We start from the raw sequence: 20,734 nt of genomic DNA, 5'->3' as shown, positions 1-20,734 counted from the left end.
ATGCAGAGCAAGGCTTGCTTCACCACTACCATCCCTACTCCTTGCCACTGTGAGCTTATAAAGAAGCTGTCGAAAGTAGGGCATCCAATTTCTTGCACATCCGTGGCCCTGCTTTGTGTGGACGGCAGTGCGATATGGTGGGAAGGGCCCAGAAGCCACACAAACCAGGTTTGGACCTGGTCTCACTCTCGCTAACTTATCATGTGGCCTGAGTGCTCTGAGCTTTCCAGCTTCTGTCTGCAAAGCGAGGGTGATGACTTGCATCGCACCTGGCGGGCAGCAGCCTTGGCCAATGGGGCACTCGTAGCCACTCAGGGCTCAGGCCGGCCAAGAGCAAAGCTTACGTCCACAAGAGAACGGTTTTCAAATTCATTTTTATTATGCCTTATTCATCTTCACGTGGATTAAGATAGAACATGACAGGGCACCTGGGTGGCTCAGTTGGTTAAGCATCTGCCTTCAGCTCAGGCAGGGTCCTGGGATCGAGCCCCACATTGGGCTCCCTGCTCGGCAGGAAACCTGCTTCTCCTTCTCCCTCTGCCCCTCCCCTCTGTTCCTGCTCTCTCTTTCGTATTCTCTCTTAAAAATAAATAAATAAAATTGTCAAAAAAAAAAAGAAAAAGGATGAAACATGACACACATAGAACCTCACAACTAAGCATCTTGCTGATCTGTGGGGCACTATTTCCTCAGCTGGTTTTTGTAGATTTTTTATTGTTTTTTGGGGTTTTTTTTAAGATTGTATTTATTTGAGAGAAAACAGAAGCAGGGTAGAGGGAGAGAATCCAAGGAGACTCCCCTCTGAGTGCGGAGCCCGACATGGGGCTGGATCTCACAATCCATGAGATCATGACTTGAGCTGAAAGCAAAGGGTCCGTTGCTTAACCAACTGAGCCACCCAGGCGCCCCTCCTCAGCTGGTTTTAAAAATGAGCCAAGCTGCAAGTTTTTTAAAAAATTTTTTCTTTTGTCTGCAAGATTCCATAGTGTCTGAGAACGAGGGCCATGCCCCCCTCCCTTGCCCACAAGATCGGCTTTTGTCTTTTCCTTTGCACCAGCGTGAGTCCAAAATGTACTCCTACCTGAGCCCCATTTCAGTTCCTTACGGGGCAAGATCCGCCCCCTGCACAGACGCACCTTCTGCCCTGCCGATTACCAGCGGCCCCTCCTGCTCCCTGGACACCCGAGCGGCCCCGAGCGAGATGCTCCTGCCACCTCCAGGGCAGCTGCTGGCCAGTGAAGCTCATGTGCAGTCACAGAAGCACCCCACGTGTGCATGGGGTGGACCCGCCCAGGCCTCGGAGAGGCGGTGCGGCGGCCTCGTTGCACTTGTGCGCGCCCCAACTCTGCTTTCTCTGCTCTCGCTCCATCTAACCCGCGAGGCAAGGCTTTGCTGAACTAACCCAGATCCAGACACCATGTTCTTTCTGTTCACAAAACCGTTTTTAATATTTTGACAGGAAAAGTAAAGGTATCAAACAAAAGCAGCTCATTCCAAAGGTAAACGTTCGCGACACCGCCCGAGGCCGCCTTGCTTTTTGCCCAACTTGAGAGCGCCTGGCTCAACTTGCTTTCTGGAAAATAGGGGGCCAAGGGTGTTGGTGGAGGGAGGCACTCTTAACATCTCTAGCTTTGTAGCTCCTCCCTCTTCCTTCCATCGCCCTCTACCCCCACTCCCCTCCAAAAATAATTTCTCTGATCAAAAAGCTTTGTAGGTGTCTTGGGGTTTCCTGGAAGCGGGGTGTGTGGTGGGGATATTTGCACAAGCATGTTGACAGGAGTTTCCCAGGAGGAAGCAGGCTGGGTCAGGGGGAGGACTGAGCCAGGAGGTGGGCTTGGCCCAGTCCCACAGGAGTGTGAACAGCACCAAAGAGCTTCTCCCATCCAGAGGCAACAGGACCCTTCGGTCCTCTCCCCCTTTAAGGTCCTTAGTTACCTACCATTTCTGGAGGGCAGAATGGAATGCAGCACCTCCCGGGTGTTTCTGGGAGGCTGGGAGAGGAAGTCCCACCAGAAAGGTGGCAACTGTGTGTTGCCAGTAGCCAAGATCCCAGTAGGTGGCCTTGGGGAAAGTGCACCCAGCCTGTCTATCTCCACGTACAGTGTACAGACAGATCATGAATTTGCAATAGTGAGAAAAAACCTCTCAGTCTGGCCAACAGATGACCAGTGCTAGTTCCTCTGGTGAGCTGATACTAAGGATTGGCACACATTGGAAGGCCCACCGGATAAGCTCATGCAGAAGTGCCGAGGACTTGGCACTCCTGAAGCTGTGCAGGAGGAAGGTGGCCCCCTGGAGCTTTCGGGCTTCTGGGCACTCAAGCTACAGAAGAGGCCATAATCAGGCCTCCCAGGGCTGGTGGTGCCATGTGCCAGGCACAGCTCAGGCTCAACTCCAGGGTCACCCCTGCCTCCTGCCCAGCCCACCACCCCCTGCCTCTAGCAACACTGTCCCAAGACGGATCCTAAGAGCTGTCGCACCCAGCAGCATAATCCTGGCTCCGGGGCATCTATGAGGCCTCCTAGTGCCCTCTGGTACCCCAGGAGGGCAGGCCAGACCCCCATGTGTCTGTCGTAGAACCTGCTGGATTCCAAGTCCCTGAAGCTCATCATCAGCATGACTCTTCACGATCGAACCACCAAGTCCCTGCTGCACCTACACAAGAAAAAGAAGCCGCCAAGCATCAGTGCCCAGTTCCAGGTAGGCAGCCTGGGGAGCCCAGGGCAGGTGCTGAACTCGACCTGATGCTCTCGTAACTTGGCCACAACAAACCCAACAAATGGCTATTCTAGGGCTCCTGACCTTGGCATTGTTTGCCATCTGGGACTGGATGATTCTCCGTGGCGGAAGCCATCTTGTGTGTTATGGGATGTACAGTAGCATCCTCCAATTCTGACACCCAAAAATGTCTCCAGACATTGCCACATGTTCAGGATGGGTAGGGGTAGAATCACTCCTGTTGTGAACCAGTAGTTAAAGTAGCAGGTTAGCGCCTTAAGGCAGCCACTGAACTGTGTTGTTTGGGCTTGTTTCCCTTTTCCCCTGGCTGCCGGGAAGCTCAGAGGCACTTTTTTTAAGGGGCCCAACGGCTGCTGCTGACCCTTACTTACCAATCCTTTTTTTTTGTCCTCTTCCTCTTTGCTCACTCTGAGTCTTTTGTGACCACTTTGGCTTTTTTTTTTAATTCCCTAACCTGGGAGCTCCTACAAATTTTTGTACAGAGCAGGCCAAAGACCAAAATCATGGCATCTGTGCTGCTTCTGAGGCTGACCAGCATTTTAAATCCCCAGAAGGCATTTATCTGGTCCCACCCCACATTCCCACTGAGACAAAGGGCTGAGAGAGCCTGGGAAGATTATCAGTCAGCTCTGAGGACCCAACAGATCTCTTTGGGGCTCCCAGAGATAGCACAGCCTCCAGTCAGAATGTCCAGCTACAGCCTCCCGCATCCTGCGTCAGTGCCAACGCCAGTGAGTGACTGGGTCTCCTCCCACTGAACGGCCTGCCTCTGGGGGTCCCATCTCAAAACCTTCTCCCTGTTTCCCCAGACGTCCCTTAACAAGCTCCTGGAGGCACTGGGAAAGGCAGAGCCTTTCTTTATCCGCTGCATCCGCTCCAATGCCGAGAAGGTAAGTGGCTCCCATGTCTTGGGGAGGTGGAGCCCAAGGTCTGGCTGCTCAGCAGGGGGTGCTCCTGTGTTGCTGTGCCCCTTGGAGGGCCAGGAAATGTCTCAGGGAACCAAGTGTTCACACAGGTTCTGGGAACTGTAAATGGTGTGCCATGGCCAGTCCCAGGTAGAGGGGGGTTGGCAGGAGGCAGTTAGGGCAGCTGGGTGGCCAAGCAAGAGCAGGGACATCACTTGAAACCTGGAGGAGCCCTAGGAAGGATAGGTCAAGCATGCTCTTTGGTGCATCCCCACATGGGCCAGTGCAGAAAATGTACCAGAAGGGAGGGGCTGAGGTCATGCAGCAGAGGCATAGATCCTACTGTTCATTTGATCTGAATATTTCTGGAAAGACTCATGGAGCATCAGTGGGTGCCCCAATGGCGGGCTCAGTCCTTACTGCTAAGTTTCCTTTGCCTGAGGCGTTCACTGGCTCTTCTGCGCCCTTGGAGACTTTGCTGGGGGCTGTTCAGGATTGGGCCTGCCCGCTTCATCTCTCCTTTTCCCATTTCCCTGGCCTTCCGCTACTCCTAGGAAGCTCTATCAAAATCCAGAACCCAGCTTCTCCCTGCCAGTTTCTGTAGCTTCTGTCCTCCTGGGCAAGGAGCTGGATTCCTCCTCTGGGCCTTCACCTGGCTGTTTCCTGCCCATTCCTTCCTCAAAACTCGGCCCAGGGGGGCCCTGGCATTGTCTGACCCATTCACATATGTACCTGGCTTCCACCTCCAGACCCTGTTCTCCTCTTGGCCAAATCCCTAGTTATTTACCCCAGGGCCTGGCACAGAGTGTGAGCTCAGCTCAGGTTTTGATCAGAGCCCTTAAGAACTAATTATTTGCAGCAAATTATCTTAAATTAAGCAGTAAGAAATGTCCTGGGTCTTCCAGACACCAGGGAATAGAGCAGATCAGATGCCACATTTTTCCAGAAGAGATAAATACCTTAAGCACTGCACATGTCTTGATCGCTCATACCCCGTTTCAGAAAGAGCTGTGTTTCGACGAGGAGCTGGTGCTGCAGCAGTTGCGCTACACAGGCATGCTGGAGACGGTGCGGATCCGGAGGTCAGGCTACAGTGCCAAGTACACGTTCCAGGTAGGTGGCACAAGCATGACTGTCGTCACATGGCAGAGGGCCAGTCACCTCCCTCTTTCAGAGAGAGCACTTCTCTGGAACGGGAACCCAGGGGATTACTTTACACCAGGGTTTCTCCACCCTAGCACTGTTGGCATTTATACCAGATTATTCTCTGTCATGGGGGAGTCCGGGGGAGGCAAGATTCCTCAGCAGAGGTGGCTGGGCCCTGGCCAAGCCTGGAAGGATACAGAGGGGTCAGCCCAAGCTGGGAAGAGGGAATTGCACGAGCAGATCGCTGTACAGCTCTGCCCTCTGTTGAGCATCTTCGGTGACGGATGCTTTTATACCTATCTCTTGTGTTCTGTCAATCAGCAGCAAGCGGGCCGAGCTCCTCTTTTGCCAGGGAGGTGATGACTTCAGAGATGGCTCCCTGGGGTTTTTAGAAATGCAAAGGATCATCAGTAACCTCAAATTAGTGAAGACCAAACAGCTAGCGCAGTTTCTCAGCTGCAGCACCATTGACACTAGGGGCTGCCCGGTCATTCTTTCTGTGCGGGCTGCCTTGTGCGTTGTGGGATGTTGAGCAGCATCCCTGATCTCCGCCCACTCAATGCCAGGAGCACCCACCCCTCCCAAGTTGGGAGAATCCTGGATGTCTCCAGACATCACCAGACACCCCCAATGGTAAGCCGGCCTGGGTTGAGAACCCCTGGCTCATGCCGTGAACTGGCATCACCTGTGTGAGCCCTGGGCCTGAAGCCACAGATGGTGGCACCGGTGGCACCTGGTCCCCAATCCAGCTGTACCAGGACACGGCCTCGGGGTCATGGCTTCATCATTGCATGCCTCCCTTTTTCTCATCCACAGAATGGAAATAGCACCTCTCTGACCCTGCATAAATAGAAAAAGCGAAATCACAGAAATGGGAGGACATGCTGGTGTATTTCACTAATGCTTGGTTCTTAAAAATTTGAATTAACTGTTTACTTAAAAGCTGCATGTGTCCAGCTATGATTCAGCTCTAATGAGCCATAGAGCCTGAGCTCCCCCACCAAAGGCAGCCCTGTTTCCTGGCCACCCCCCAAAACTGCCAGTACCGATAGGCCCTTAAGAGCCACTCGCGAAGTGCCTGGAAGACCCAATACTCTGTGTGTGGTGGTCTTTCTCAAGGTTTAAGTCCTTTCAGAGAGTCTGAGATTTTATCTTTGTTGGTGCCATTCTGGCTCTGGAAACTTGGCTTGACTAGGGAATCGCTGGAGCACCATATCCTCATGGGTGGCGGAAATCTCAACAGAGATTCTCTTTTCTTGGCCAAAATCACCCAGGATTTCACAGAGCAGTTCCAAGTGCTGCTGCCCAAGAATGCCCAGCCCTGCAGGGAGGTCATCTCTGCCCTGCTGGAAAAGATGGACGTCGACAAGAGGAACTACCAGATCGGGAAGACCAAGGTCAGGGCTCCCGCACCTCAGGGGGCCACAAACCCATACCCTACCTACCGCTGCACGTAGGGTCCTCCCATGGCCCAACGTCCCGAGCTACATGCCGAAAGACAGAGGGCTGTGCTGAGGAAGTGTCTTTCTTGGGGCCCAGCACATTCTTTCTTCCCAGAAAGCACAGAAGTGCTTCTAAGGGGTGAGGCTTGGGCATCACGCTGGTTCCTGGCTTCCTCACACATAGCCTAGGGTTACTGCAGGATGTCTGGTACCATTTGCTAGCTCTTAATGTCTGGCAGAAGGCTTCCTTTCAGACACCATCTACCACCTCTACGTATGTGCTGATTGCTTCTTATGGTTGGGGCACCAGCTGCTGTCCTTGTCCAATAAGCGCTAAAGTCAACTCCTGTTAGGGCTTCATCTGATATGGAAACCCCCCTCACCATTCTCCAACAAGCTAATCCTAGAGTTACCATGTGACCCGGCAATTCCGTTCCTGGGTATGGACCCCGAAGAACTGAAAATAAAGCATTCAAACAAATCCTTATACTTGAATGTCCATAGCGGCACTAGCCACAACAGCCAGAAGGCAGAAACAGCCCATATGTCCATCAGCTGATGAATGGATTAAAAACCTGTGGTCTGTTGGGATCCCTGTGTGGCTCAGCGGTTTAGCGCCACCTTCGGCCCAGGGTGTGATCCTGGAGTCCTGGGATCAAGTCCCACATTGGGCTGCTTGCATGGAGCCTGCTTCTCCGCCTGCCTGTGTCTCTGCCTCTCTCTCTCTCTCTCTCTCTGTGTGTGTCTAGCATGAATAAATAAATAAGACCTTAAACTGGGCCATTCACATAATGTGATGAGCGAAAAGCATGACACAGAAGCCTGCATAGTGTATGATCCTATGTATATGAAACGTTCAGGAAAGATCCACAGAGAGCAGATCAGTGGTTACCAGGGGCTGGGGAGTGACTGCTCATGGGGATGGGTCTCTCTTCAGGGTGATGGAAATGTGTTGGAGCTAGTGTTGTTTGCACAATGTTGTGAATGTACCAAATGCCCTGATCTATTTGTGTTAAAATGGTTAACTTCACATTACTAGAATTCTCTCAATATATTAAAAAAACAAAAAAACAAAAAACCTCCCCTTGGTCTGGTCAGGCAACACACCAGCTTGGTCTGTGCACTTACGGGGCATAGGGATTCTGGGGGCTGCACTGACCCCTCCTGTGCCCACACCCCCTAGGTTTTCCTGAAGGAAACAGAGCGGCAAGCCTTGCAGGAGACGCTGCATCGGGAGGTCGTACGGAAGATCCTGCTCCTCCAGAGCTGGTTCCGAATGGTGCTGGAACGCCGGCACTTCCTGCAGATGAGGCAGGCAGCCATCACCATCCAGGTACTAAGGAGGCCCTGCAGGACCAGGGACGGGGCAGCCGGGGTCACACATGCCCAGTCCCTGACTGCCCACTGCACCCCCAGGCCTGCTGGCGATCCTACCGCGTCCGGCGGGCATTGGAGAGGACGCAGGCTGCCGTGTACATCCAGGCTGCATGGAGGGGCTACCAGCAGCGGATGGCCTACCGGCGCCGGAGACAGAGCATCATCCGCCTACAGAGCCTCTGCCGGGGTCACCTTCAGCGCAAGAGGTGAGCAGAGCAAGGCCCCACCTCCCATCCCTCCCCCAGCACCCCTGGCCCCAGGAGCTGCCTGAGATGCCACCTGGCCAGTAGAGCCATCTGGGCACATGATGCCCCAAAGAGACGTTCCAGGGCTGGTGGGCAACACCTGTAGATGAAGGCTGAGGTCACTGTTGCCAGGACTTGCTCTCTGGCAGGGACCCCTCCCCACTTCACTGAATCCACGCACCCTGAGCCCATTGATGAAACACTTGGCTTCAGAGTTGGAGGGTTCAGGCTGCTAAGTAAGACCAGCCCATAGCGGATTCCCCTCACCCCATGCTTATATGTAAAGCTCAGGCATCTACCCAGCCAGCGACCCCCAAAGAAATTCAGGAGTTTCTTAACAGTTCCCTCTCACAGCAAGGAGACTTAGGGCAGAGGTGGCCATGACAATAAATAGCCATTTCTTGTATCTCCCTTTTCTAGCTGAGGCATTTCTGCTTTTCCAGAACCATCCCTGAGGGCCAGGGTCACCCCACTTGGCAGGACAGAGCCTAACTGCCAGCCCGCGGGTAGCACAGGGGGTCCCCGATGCCCTAAGTGGATTCTGGAGGTGGCAGTCATGTTTGTTGCTGAACCTACCTGCTTTCCTCTTCTCACACCAGCTTCAGCCAGATGGTCGCAGAGAAGCAGAAGGCTGGAGAGGAGAAGGAAGCCCAGCAAGCCTTAAGGGAAGAAACAGCAGAGGGCGGGCCAGGCCAGGCGGCCAAGCAGGAACAGGTGCCCAGGCAGGACCCAGAACCATCAGAGGACAGGGAGCATTTGGCGTTGGAACCCGAGGTGTGGCCAAATGATGAGCCCCTGGCAGAGAGCTCCCAACCAGAGAAGGAGGTCCCCAGCCCAGAGAAGGCTCTCCTGCCCCAGAAAAATGCAGCTGAAAGTCACGAGAAAGTGCCCAGCAGCCGAGAGAAGCGTGAGTCACGGCGGCAGAGAGGGCTGGAGCACGTGAAGCTCCAAAACAAACACATACAGTCCTGCAAGGAAGAGAGCGCTCTCAGAGAACCTTCTGAAAGGACTGTACCAGAGCAAGAGGAGAGCCTCCCGGAAGACAGAAAGGAGAACAGAGAAGATGAAACTCCTTCAGACTTGGGGACAGAAACAGAGAATGCTTCCAAGAAACAACCCGAGGAGCCACTGCAGGCCATGCCAGCCAGCCAGCTCTCAGGAGAAACCCTGAAGATGCCCCAGGGCGGGGACCCAACGCCTGGCCACGTGGAACGGCCAACCAGCCTTGCCTTGGACAGTACGGTCAGCGTGCCCACCCCCAGCACCACCCCTGAGACCCCCAAGGACAAGAGCAAGCTGGGTGGTGACCTGAGGACACAGGACAGGCCTGAGAGCCCTGGAAGCTCCAGCCAGATCCAGCGGTACCGGGACCCAGACTCTGAGCGGCTGGCCAGCGCCGTGGAGCTATGGCGGGGCAAGAAGCTGATGACTGCTGCTTCTAGCACCATGCTGAGCCAGTCCCTGGACCTCAGCGAGCGGCATCGGGCTGTGGGGGCTGCTCTCACACCTACAGAGTAAGCCCCGGGCCCTCCTTTGTCTGAACACCGTGGTGCCCAGCTGTGTTGGGCAGGTAGGGTGGAGGGACGCACAGAGGCCTGCCTGGCAGCAGGACCAGGGCAGTGCCACGTGTCCCAGAAACACGCGAGTGGCTCTGTGCCTGGGAGCCAACACCAGGCATGTGGGAGCCCCGAGGAGGGAGGGAAGAAGCAGCAGGAAAAAGTGAAGATTTGGCATCTGCTGGGAGCTGCAGAGCTTGGTGGCAGCTGGGACCCTGAGTCTTCCTCCTCTCCCCCCCACAGCCCCCAAATGAGCTATGTTTACACAAAAATCCCTGGCTTTGTGGGAGGCAGCCCTCGGGGCGACATCCCACTTCCCGGCCTGCCTGGGTCTCCCTGGGTCTCCATTTTCTCATCAGAAAATAGGGGTGGTTACTGGTTACCCTCACCCAGGAATTGAAGAAGGGGCCCAGCTCTTGACACTTTGCCTGACCCTTAGTTAGCTACACACCAGTGACTCCAAGTCCCCAGCCCCTCCTCCCAGAGGCCTGTGCGGCCAGACGCAGAAAGAGCTGGAGAAAGATGCAGGCCTTCTGCTAGGCCGGGCTTTCTCGGCCTCGCACGCCGACGCTTGTGGCCAATTTGTTCTCTGGGCTGGGCTGTCACGTGCCCTGTGGAGCGTGGAGCAACATCCCTGGCCTCCTCCCACCCGAGTCAGGACAACTAAAAATGTCTCCTAACTCACTCTTGGAAATAAAAGCCACCTTTCTGTGATCTCGCAGGGACAGACGCATTTCCTTATCCACGAGCGACGTCTCCAAGCTCCTCCCATCCCCATCCCAGACCAAGATTCAGGTAAAGCTTTAGGCTGCAGCTCCCACCCCTCCAGGTCCAAACCCTCTTCCACCCCGGCTGCCCTGGCTCTCCCCAAAGTGCAGCTTAAAAAAGAAGGGAAGTTGGTGGATGGATGGTGTGGTGGGCAAAGCACCCCTGCTTTCCCTCCAGCAAGTCCCGCCGTCCTCTGCTTACCCAGCCCTGTTCTCTGGCAGCCTTCTACGGAAACCGTGGACGGGGAGCCCAGCAGCAAGAAGCTGGCCGTCCAGAAAAAGAAGTCAGGCGACACATCTGCCGGCACAGACTCCGGGTTGTCCCCAGGTGCCCAGGCCGACTCTAAGTAAGTGTGAGCTTTGCTTTGGGAGGTGGCTCAGGTGACCAGAGAGAGGCTGCCCAGGGTCCCTGCCAGGGCCTCCCGTCTCAGGACGATCTGGTCTCCTAAACTGATGGCATTTATGAAGCGCAGTCGGCAGGTGTCTGCCTGGGCTAGGAGGAGAGATCCCTCACGGAGCCCAGGTCATGACCTCCTCACGTGCGGTGTGGCTGCGTGCCAGCCTAATGATTCCCACTAAGGTGAGAGCCAATCTGGGTCACTTCCTCTGGGGCCACAGGTAGACAGTTTCCATTTGGCTTTTTATGGTATCGAAACCAGCTCCCTGCTTCCCCCTACCTCTGGAGATGTTCCTGGGTCCATGGCTAGAAGGAACTGGGCCAAGGCTCTGTCCCCAGAAGCCCCTGCAGAAATGCTCCAGGTGGTTCCATCACAGAACAGAGAGCATGGGCCGTGGGACAGGGGAGCTTTGAATGCAGGGACTGGAGGCTGAGGAAGGTCCAGAACAGGCTGGCAGAGGGAGGCAGAGAGCCCACCACTACAGAGACACCCCACCACCAAAACAGAGCACCTCAGACCAGGGGGGCTTCCAACAACCCTCTCCTGGTCCCAGGGGGCCAGGAGTCCAAAATCAGGATGTGGGCAAGGCCACCTGCTCGGAAGGCTCTAGGGAAGGGTCCTCCGTGCCTCTTCCGGTTCCTGGGGGCTCCAGGCATCCTCAGCTGTGGCTGCATCACCCTAGTCTCTGTCTCCATCTTCACGTGACTTTCCTCTTTCCTGTGTGTTTTCTCTTTCTCTCTTATAAGGATGCTTGAACCCAGATTTGAGGCCCATCTGGGTAACCCAGGATGACCTCATCTTGAGGTCTTAGTGCGTTTGGGCTGCTGTAACAAAGCCACCACAGGCTACGTGGCTTAAACTATGGACATGTCTTCTGGGGGCTAGAAGTTCAAGATCGAGGCACCAGCAGATGTAGTATGTGGTGGGGGCCACTTCCTGGTTCACAGAGGGCAACTCACGGGGGCGTCACATGGCAGGAAGGGCAAGGGCCCCTTTTGTAAGGGTTCTAGTCCTTTTTTCTTTTTAAGATTTTACTTATTAAGAGAGAGAGCGCGAGAGAGCACAAGCAGAGGGAGGGGGAGAGAGAGAAGCAGACTCCCCACTGAGCAGGGAGCCTGATGGGGGCTGGATCTCAAGACCCCGAGATCATGACCTGAGCCCAAGGCAGACGCTTAACTGACTGACCCACCCAGGCGCCCCTGCAAGACCTTTTCCCCAAATAAGGTCGCACTCATGGGTCCTGAGCATTAGCACATGGACACATCTTTTGTGGGGCGCACCATTCGTTGCACGATTTGGCATTTGTTCCTTCTGATTTCCTTTCCTAATACTTGGGCCCGTAAAAACACATAAGCAGGCAGAGGGTAGTTTTACTTCTTTTTTTTTTTTTTTTTTTTTTTAAGATAATAAGGTCATGCTGTGATATCTGCTCTGCATCTTGCTTTTTCACCTGACTCCCTGTCAGTTCACACATATGAATCTCATTTTTAGTAGCATTTCTTTCTAGTGATAACCAAGACAAGAGTTATTTTTCTTTTTATAGTAAGACCACCTTTTCTTCAGCCTTGCTTCTGTTGTCACTTCCTGAGGCTTAAAGGAAACCCCTTACTTTCTCCTACAGATCCACTTTTAAAAGACTTTTCTTGCATAAGAATAAGGATAAAAAATCTAGCCTGGAGGGTGTGGAGGAAGCTGAGAACACAGTACCCGGGCATACCATGCTGGAAGCCGCCACCACCAAAAAGAATCTAGAAGGTTGGTCCCAGGCAGCCTTGGGGACTGAGGGTGGAATGAGCCACCAGGGTCCCTGGGGACGGGTTCTGGGCACAGGGCCTCGGGGCTGATTGGTCCCCCCACTGGGGTGCTTTTTGTCTGCAGCCCCCAGTTAAAGCAGGGCAGGGTCCTGGTCCTCTGTGTGTGTGACCCTTGCCTCCCCTAGAACCCACCTCACTGGCTATTCCTTCTCTGTCCAGCCTCTAGCCACCAGCACCGCCACCCAGCAGGTGAGAAGCATGCCAAGGAGCCAGGAGGCAAAGGGAAGAAAAACCGCAACCTTAAGATTGGCAAAATCACAGTGTCAGAGAAATGGCGGGAGTCAGTGTTCCGCAAGATCACCAATGCCAATGAGCTCAAGTACTTGGATGAGTTTCTGCTCAACAAGGTGGGTCTTCTGAGGGCAACTATGAGGCTGGGGGAACATGCAGAGTCAGGCCGGGGCATCCCCAGAAGGGTTTTCATCACCCGGCAGTTTCTGGAACCCTCGGCATGCCGGGAAGAGACAGTCCAGATGCACAGTTCCAACACAGAAAATTCCAGAAACCAGATGCTTATTATTAAACTTGACATTAGCTCCTTTACTGTAAAATTCTACCTGGGCTCACCTAAGAACATCTGTAGCCTATATTCATGTTGCTCCTCGTGGACATTTACCTTTCGTGTGAAAAGTCAGTGGGTGTTGGAGCCCCTGGCTGGCTCACTTGGTAGAGCACATGACTCTTGACCTTGGGGTCATGAGTTCAATCTCCATGTTGGGCATAAAGCTTACTTAAAAAAGGTGGGGGGGGGGGGAATCCCAGGGTGGCTCAGCGGATCCATACCTGCCTTTGGCCCAGGGCGTGATCCTGGAGTCCCGGGATCGAGTCCCACTTCTGGCTCCCTGCGTGGAGCCTGCTTCTCCCTCTGCCTGTGTCTCTGTCTCTCTTCTTTTTCTGTGTCTATCATGAATAAATAAATAAAATCTTAAAAAAAAAAAAAGTTCAGTGGGTCTGATTACAGGGACTGCACAGAACACGTGGAACAGTGTTACATCCAGAGTGCCTACTTCTGGGACATACCTGTCCTGAGAGCCTCAGGCGAGGGGGTGTAGCCTGGGCCAGAGTCCTCTCCTGCAGAGGTGTGTGCACTTGTGCGTGCAGGTGGGCACCAGGCAAATGAGTTTTATCTGGCAGTACCTGCCCAGGAAGTTCAAAATCTAGTGTTTGAAGACACTTTCTCTGTTATCTCTCAGCACCCTTAGGGGTAATTGCCCCACTTTCATCCTTGAAATGGAAGTGCTTGCAGCCAGGAGGGCGCCGGACATACCTGCATCCCCCAGTGGCCTCACTGTGGCCATCAACTTATTTTGCTTCAAATACACTTTTACAAAATGCATTGGGTCTCAGAGCAGATGCTGATTAAGCACTTGTTGTATATGGTGGCCGTGAATCCGTAACCATGACATGCATCTGGGGCGTGGCTCAGTGTCGGCACCTGTGTAGGGTGGAAGGAGGGGCCCGGGCTAGACCACTGGTTTTCAGTCAGGGATGATTGTGTTCCAGGGGACCGTTGCTACATCTGCAGACATCTTTGGCTGTCATGAGTGGGGAGTGCTACTGGCATCTGGTGGGTGGAGGCCAGGGATGCTGTTCAACACCCGCCCCTAGCGTAATCCAGCCCCAGATGCTGGGTGTTTAGTTTAAACCTGGACTGAAAGGATTGGAAAGACTAGGATTGGCCAGAGGGCCTGGATTTTTTTGCTGGGATCGTAGAGGAGTGAGGGAAGGACCTGGAATGGAGCAGAGCAACAACCAATCAGATGCCAAGCCTCAGGTAACTCCACATCAGGGCATCTCTTTTTCTCCAGATAAATGATCTGCGTTCTCAGAAGACTCCCACCGAGAGCTTATTTATCGAAGCCACTGAGAAGTTCAGGAGCAACCTCAAAACCATGTACTCTGTCCCCGTACGTGCAGCCCCCAGCCCTGGGGAGGGCCCCTGTGGGGATTCCTGAGCCTTCTTCAGGGCACCCCCCCACACCCCACCGCTGTCTGTCCCACCGGGGTCACACCTGCATCCCCACAGAACGGGAAGATCCACGTCGGCTACAAGGACCTGATGGAGAACTACCAGATTGTGGTGAACAACCTGGCAGTAGAGCGGGGTGAAAAGGACACCAACCTGGTCCTCAACCTCTTCCAGTCGCTGCTTGACGAGTTCACCCGCGGGCACACCAAGAACGACTTCGAGCCGCCCAAGGTTGGTGGTGCCGCCTCAGGGACGGTGCGCGGGGAGGCAGGGGTGCTCCCAGGGCCGATCCAGACTTCACTTCTGTGCTCCCTCACAGCAGAGCAAAGCTCAGAAGAAGAAGCGGAAGCAGGATCGCGCTGTGAGTATTTGTGCGTGTGTGTGTGAGCGTGTGTGAGCGTGTTTGCCTGCTCGGCCATACGGAGCCCTAATGGTGACCACGCACCTCAGCCCTGAGATGCCACGTGCTATGATCACACTGAGTAGCCGCGTGGTAAGACCGTGGAGGGTCCCCCTGGCCACTCAACACCCTCCCCTGTGGCCCCCAGGCCCAGCACCACAACGGGCACGTGTTCGTCAGCTACCAGGTGAGCATCCCACAGTCGTGTGAGCAGTGCCTCTCATACATCTGGCTCATGGACAAGGCCCTGCTCTGCAGCGGTGAGTGCCCGCCCCCCTCCAGCATTCCCTAACTCCCCCACCACTTCCCCTCATACCCCACTACCCTCCACCAAACCTCCTAACCCTTCACCATGTCCCCAACCCCTCCCTGTGCACCTGGGCCTTCATGTGAGCCACAGAGTGGAACTTTCTGGAACACTTCCCTGGCCATGCCTCACCCTCTCAGTCCTCCCACCATCACCCTGGGGTAAATCCCGATTCTCAGCCAGCCCTGAGGCCCCCACCCTCCTCTGCAGCCTGCCCTCCACATGACCCCCCCTTGGCAGGCTACCCCATGTCCCACCTCCCAGCTTAGGAACCCACTGCTTCTGCTGCCTGCACCACTAGCACCTCTCCAGACCCCCAGAGTCCCCCCCTCATGTGGCAGGCAAGGCCAGGCACCCCCATAGGAGCCCTGAGACACAGACAAAGTCCAGGATGACCCAGCTGGCAGGAGGGTCTAGCCCTGGGCCAGCTCAGTCAGGTCTCTGGCAGTTGTGTTTTCCCTCCGTGATCAGCCCCCCTGTCTTCTGCCCGGGTCTCCTATCTCCTCAGTCCTCGTGTAAGGAGCAACCTATCCGCCTGTGTCCGTCACAGATACTCCTGAGACCAGGACACTTGGTGCCCCCTCTTTTTTGGTCTCAGCTAACTTTCTCTCTCAAGTATGGCTCCCCAAACCCCTGCTCCTGTCCCATTGGCCGGGCTCTAAGGCCACTAACAGTCACCAGCTGTGAACATCTGCCCATGTGGCTTCCTGTCGTGGGAATCAAGGCAGAAATTCTTAGACTCAAGTTCAGAAGCCAGTCAGCGGATCCCTGGCTGATAGGGCAGGTGGCCCCAGGGACCTGGGGCCCTTGATGCACCATCTGTGACACCCCCCATGACCTCCTAGTGTGCAAGATGACCTGCCACAAGAAGTGTGTGCACAAGATTCAGACCTACTGTTCCTACACATGCGGGAGAAAGGTGAGCCCCTGCAGGGCCAGGAACCTCCCCAGAACACCTGGGTGAGGCCATCCTAAGCCATAGGGGGAGAAGGTGTGCTTGGTGCAAAGCCAAGGTTAGGTGTCAGGTAGGAGCAGGGAGCTGGCAGGAGGGGCTGGTCTGGTGTCAGCAGAGCACACTCTGGCTCTGTCAGAGACCCCTGGAGTCCCCCGAGACAGGACTGGGCTTCTGTGTGCATCTCAGACCTCCAGCCCTGCTCCTCCCTCCTCCAGAGGGAGGGAAGCACAAGGGAGGAGGGTCCCAAGCACTGGGGCTGCAGCAAGAGCAGGACCATCTGCCCTGCGGGAGCTGTGGGGAACCCCTGCCCGGCGATCAACAAGCTCACCTTCCCAGGCAGCCGCCCCCAGCAGCCTGCAGGGAGGGATGGAGCCCACACGGGAGGCCTGACCCCACCTCTGGTGTTGCAGAGCGAGCCCGGTGCCGAGCCAGGCCACTTCGGCGTGTGCGTGGACAGCCTGACCAGTGACAAGGCCTCAGTCCCCATCGTGCTGGAGAAGCTTCTAGAACATGTGGAGATGCATGGCCTATACACCGAGGGCCTCTACCGCAAGTCAGGCGCCGCCAACCGCACTCGGGAGCTAAGACAGGCACTGCAGACAGGTGGGTGTCGAGGGTGGGTGGGCACCGTGGGGGCGCGGGCACGGCCCCCCTGCCTGTCCTCACCAGCCCCGCCCTGGCCTCCACACAGACCCCACAGCCGTCAAGCTGGAGAACTTCCCCATCCATGCCATCACCGGCGTGCTCAAGCAGTGGCTTCGAGAGCTGCCCGAGCCCCTCATGACTTTTGCCCAGTACGGCGACTTCCTCCGAGCTGTAGGTGAGTCTCGGCAGCAGCGAGGGTGGGCAGGTGGGCAGGGTCGGGGTTCGAACCACAGGTGCTCACTGTGGCCGGTCCGAGAGGTGCAGGTGCCTAGTCTGGGGCAGGGCCAGGACCCCCGTGGGGCTCTGCATCTTGTCACACACCCAGCCCAGCCCCCACTCAGTGGGAGGCTCCCGGGCACCCTGGGAACGTGTCAGGGCCAGGCCCACGGGGAACTGACGCGCTGGGCCCTCCTAGAGCTGCCAGAGAAGCAGGAGCAGCTGGCTGCCATCTACGCCGTCCTGGAGCACCTGCCTGAGGCCAACCACAACTCTCTGGAGCGGCTCATCTTCCACCTCGTCAAGCAAGTGCCTGCTGCCTGCTCTCCCTGGGGTGGGGGTCCCCATCAAGAGCCCCGCTGCAGTGTTCCCTGGGTCCCTCAGGTGGGGGGCCCCCAGACTCTTCTGTGTGCCTCTCGTGCCCCTCTCCCAGCTCCAGGGTGTGGTGCCACAACCCCAGGGCTCTGGCCTCGGTCCAGGAGCTTCCTGGCCACCCCTAACTGCCGCTCACCACGCAGGGTGGCCCTGCTTGAAGACGTGAACCGTATGTCACCCAGCGCTCTAGCCATCATCTTCGCACCCTGCCTCCTGCGCTGCCCCGACAACTCAGACCCACTGACCAGCATGAAGGATGTCCTCAAGGTCACCACGTGAGTGCTGGGTGCCAGGGCTCCCCACCCCATGTCTCCTTCAGCGGCCAGGGCATCACTGCCAAGTGTGTTTGAGGCTGAAGAACTTGGGGAAAAAGGAGGAAGCCCTCCTCTCCAGTCGCAGGGTGCGGGGCAGACAGTAAAGCCCCATGTTCTTGGCCTCTGGCAGCAGTGAGAACTGTCGGGAAAGAGGCAGCTGTCTGGGGGTCCCTTCTGCCCCCTGCGCCGTCTTCAAAAGTTTTCAGAGTTCTTCAGAAGAACTCAGAAGGAAGTCGTCAGACTAATGGGACATTATTCAGGCTTCGAGTTGTAAAAAGAAGAACCTGTCACCCTAGGTTGTTTCTTGTGCGGCCCTGACACTACCCAGGTAGCGGCGTGGTGATGACAGATTTCCTTCCAGCCTCTTCCAGCACATTCTTTGCTCCCATTTTTTCTTATGTGGGTGTGATGATGGAAAACCTGAATTGTGACTGCCTCTCCTGGGCTGAGCTGCCGCACACCCTTAGCACTCACAGTGCACCTGCTGGAGCCCCCGGGGGCTCAGTGCCTGCAGCCCCTGCAACCTGTCGCCCAGGCTCCCTGTTCATACTCCTGCGTGAGGCAGGATGACTGTGAGGGATTGGTTCACTTTGATCCAAGATGCCAGACTTCTTCCTTCAAACCAGGAGCCTTGGGATCCCTGGGTGGCGCAGCGGTTTAGCGCCTGCCTTTGGCCCAGGGCCGATCCTGGAGACCCAGGATCGAATCCCACGTCGGGCTTCTGGTGTATGGAGCCTGCTTCTCCCTCTGCCTGTGTCTCTGCCTCTCTCTCTCACTGGGTGCCTATCATAAAAAAAAAAAAAAAAAAAACAGGAGCCTTGTTGAGACAGGGACTCAGGCTCGGAAAGGTGGCACAAGCCACATGAGGTCACACGGTGAGCTGGCACAGAGATGAGGGCCACCGCCCATGGCTGTGTCTGCAGCCCTGTGTGGCCTCTATCTGGGTCTCCAGCTAGGGCCTCTCTAGACCCCAGGCCCCAACACCGCCATCCTGGGGGCAGTAACTGAGTCCCCTTCTCCGCAGCTGCGTGGAAATGCTGATCAAAGAACAGATGAGGAAGTACAAGGTGAAGATGGAGGAGATTAACCAGCTGGAAGCTGCGGAGAGCATCGCCTTCCGCAGGCTCTCCCTCCTGCGACAGAACGCTGTAAGCACGCTGGGTGGGGCGTGGTCAGGGGCCTGGCTGGGGCGGTGGGGCGAGGTCTCACTTTTCCACCCCTTGAGCTCCCAGCCCACCCTTGGCCACAAGCCTTCCTGCCAGGGGCCTCATGGGAGCACGGTTGGGGGCCAGTTCCCCCACTCAGCTCAATGACCGCCTTCTTCGCTCAGCCTCTTGCCAACCAGCCCTCAAAGGGCAGCAGGGGACCTGTCATCCACTTGGTGATGTTCACATCATCCTCCACCCACACCTCCAGGGAAAGTGGCCATACGGTGGGGGTGGGGGCTTGGGGAGGCAAGTCCTGGTTCCCCTGGGAGGGCCCTGTCCTTATCCCTACAGTCAGATGTGGCTTGGTGCCCGTGACATGCCTGGGTGGTGGTCATGGCCCTGGGTGGTTACCCTCTGTTCGTCTCTTCCCCAGCCATGGCCTCTCAAACTGGGGTTCTCGTCTCCCTATGAGGGGGTCCTGGTATGTACATGTTCCGTGGGCCCACCCTGCATGACTCCGGGTGCGGTGCATGCTGGGTTCCCTCCGTGCCCATGGTCTCATAGGATAGACCGAGCACGTGCTAACCTTCTGGAAGTGCATGCTGGGGGAGGCCCACTGCTGCTGACCACCTGTGCGGAGGATGACTAATCAGCTGAGCACCAGCCACGCGGCCCCCATGTGATCCTTGGAACAGCCTCACTAAATCCACCTTCCACATCAGAACTAACCTCTCCCAGAGCTGTTCACACCCGACTCTCCCCTCCTGAGAGCACCGGCCCCACCCACCCGGAGGGGCCAGCCAGACCTGCCACTTCTCTGTTGTAGATCAAGAGCCCCAAGGCCCGAGGAAGCAGTGCTGGCAGCCTGGAGGAGCTGGGGGTGCTGCCAGAAGAAGAAGTGCCCAGCGGTGATGAGGACCGTGAGAAGGAGATCCTCATTGAGCGGATCCAGTCCATCAAAGAGGAGAAGCAAGTGTCTCTGCCCCCTTTCTGCCCTCAGCTGTGCCATCTAGCCCCCATCCCCAGGCCCCTCTGCAGAGCAGACCTGGCTGTTAGGAGGCTGACGGGCTAGATTCCTTCCCGTCATCCAGTACCTCCCTCATGGGGTGCTACTGTCCTAAAATGCAGCCTAGGGCTCTGTTTAAACCCCATGCTTGACCATGGGAAGCCACGTGGTCCACAGGGAAAGAAGGGGCAGCAGAGGGATAATGCCCAAACTTTGTCTTAAAGTTGGTCTTAACTAGGGTAAACAACGAATCTGTCATCTGGTCAAGATGTGACTGTGAGTAGGGCTGCCACTAACATTATGCCAGTAGAACAGGTGTGACCTGGGCCACCTGGCCACCCCAGTCCTAGGAACAGGGTAGAGGACTCCCTCCGGGCAGAGGGAATAGCACTTGCAAAGGCCCTGAGGCAAAAACATATCACTAGCTGAGTATAGGGCGAGGTGGATGGCTTCCCTCAGCAGCCTGACACATTGCTCCTCGGAGTTTCTCTGGGCCAGATGTGATTTGGGGATGGGTACTAAGGGCAGGGCCTCCCACCCAGGACCAGGAAGTTCCTATTCTTTCCCCTGCTGGCCCCGCACTATTGTTGGGTGGTCTTTGACCTTGGGAACAGCCTTGGACACCGTGACACCCTCCCCCTACCCCCAGGGAGGACATCACCTATCGGCTGCCGGAGCTGGACCCTCGGGGCTCCGATGAGGAAAACCTGGACTCTGAAACGTCAGCCAGCACTGAGAGCCTGTTGGAAGAGCGGGCCGGGCGGGGGGCCTCCGAAGGTCAGTATTAAGGCAGCGTCTGCTTTGCTCCTTCCCATGTTCACCACCGGCAGGCCCTGGGGCAAGGGTCCGTCTCCTGGCCCCGAAGCTGCAGTAACCCTGCCGTCTGTCTCTCAAAAGGGCCCCCCGCGCCTGCTCTCCCCAGCCCCGGCGCGCCTGCCCTGAGCCCCCTCCCCGTGGCAGCCGCCCCTCCACGACGAAGGCCGTCGTCCTTCGTGACGGTCAGAGTGAAG

General features: G+C 56.2%; 1 protein-coding gene across 1 annotated transcript in view; it reads left to right on the top strand.

The window, feature by feature from the left end:
* Positions 1-20,734, top strand: part of MYO9B (myosin IXB) — an 89,134-nt gene that overhangs the window by 67,112 nt on the left and 1,288 nt on the right. Inside the window, 26 exon segments of the mRNA XM_055344267.1 lie at positions 1,460-1,499; positions 2,578-2,700; positions 3,549-3,629; positions 4,647-4,757; positions 6,065-6,187; positions 7,416-7,565; positions 7,649-7,815; positions 8,454-9,368; positions 10,133-10,205; positions 10,400-10,524; positions 12,197-12,330; positions 12,549-12,736; positions 14,198-14,296; positions 14,416-14,589; positions 14,678-14,719; positions 14,907-15,018; positions 15,911-15,984; positions 16,431-16,623; positions 16,712-16,840; positions 17,081-17,186; positions 17,400-17,531; positions 18,595-18,718; positions 19,152-19,199; positions 19,545-19,687; positions 20,374-20,501; positions 20,622-20,732. Of these exon segments, the coding sequence (XP_055200242.1) occupies positions 1,460-1,499; positions 2,578-2,700; positions 3,549-3,629; positions 4,647-4,757; positions 6,065-6,187; positions 7,416-7,565; positions 7,649-7,815; positions 8,454-9,368; positions 10,133-10,205; positions 10,400-10,524; positions 12,197-12,330; positions 12,549-12,736; positions 14,198-14,296; positions 14,416-14,589; positions 14,678-14,719; positions 14,907-15,018; positions 15,911-15,984; positions 16,431-16,623; positions 16,712-16,840; positions 17,081-17,186; positions 17,400-17,531; positions 18,595-18,718; positions 19,152-19,199; positions 19,545-19,687; positions 20,374-20,501; positions 20,622-20,732 (3,845 nt within the window).

The sequence above is a fragment of the Nyctereutes procyonoides genome, unplaced genomic scaffold (genome assembly GCF_905146905.1).
Source record: "Nyctereutes procyonoides isolate TBG_1078 unplaced genomic scaffold, NYPRO_anot_genome, whole genome shotgun sequence".
In the NCBI taxonomy this organism is placed as follows: domain Eukaryota; kingdom Metazoa; phylum Chordata; class Mammalia; order Carnivora; family Canidae; genus Nyctereutes; species Nyctereutes procyonoides.
Note: the sequence above shows the minus strand (reverse complement) of the source record. Positions and strands in the feature narration are given on the sequence as shown.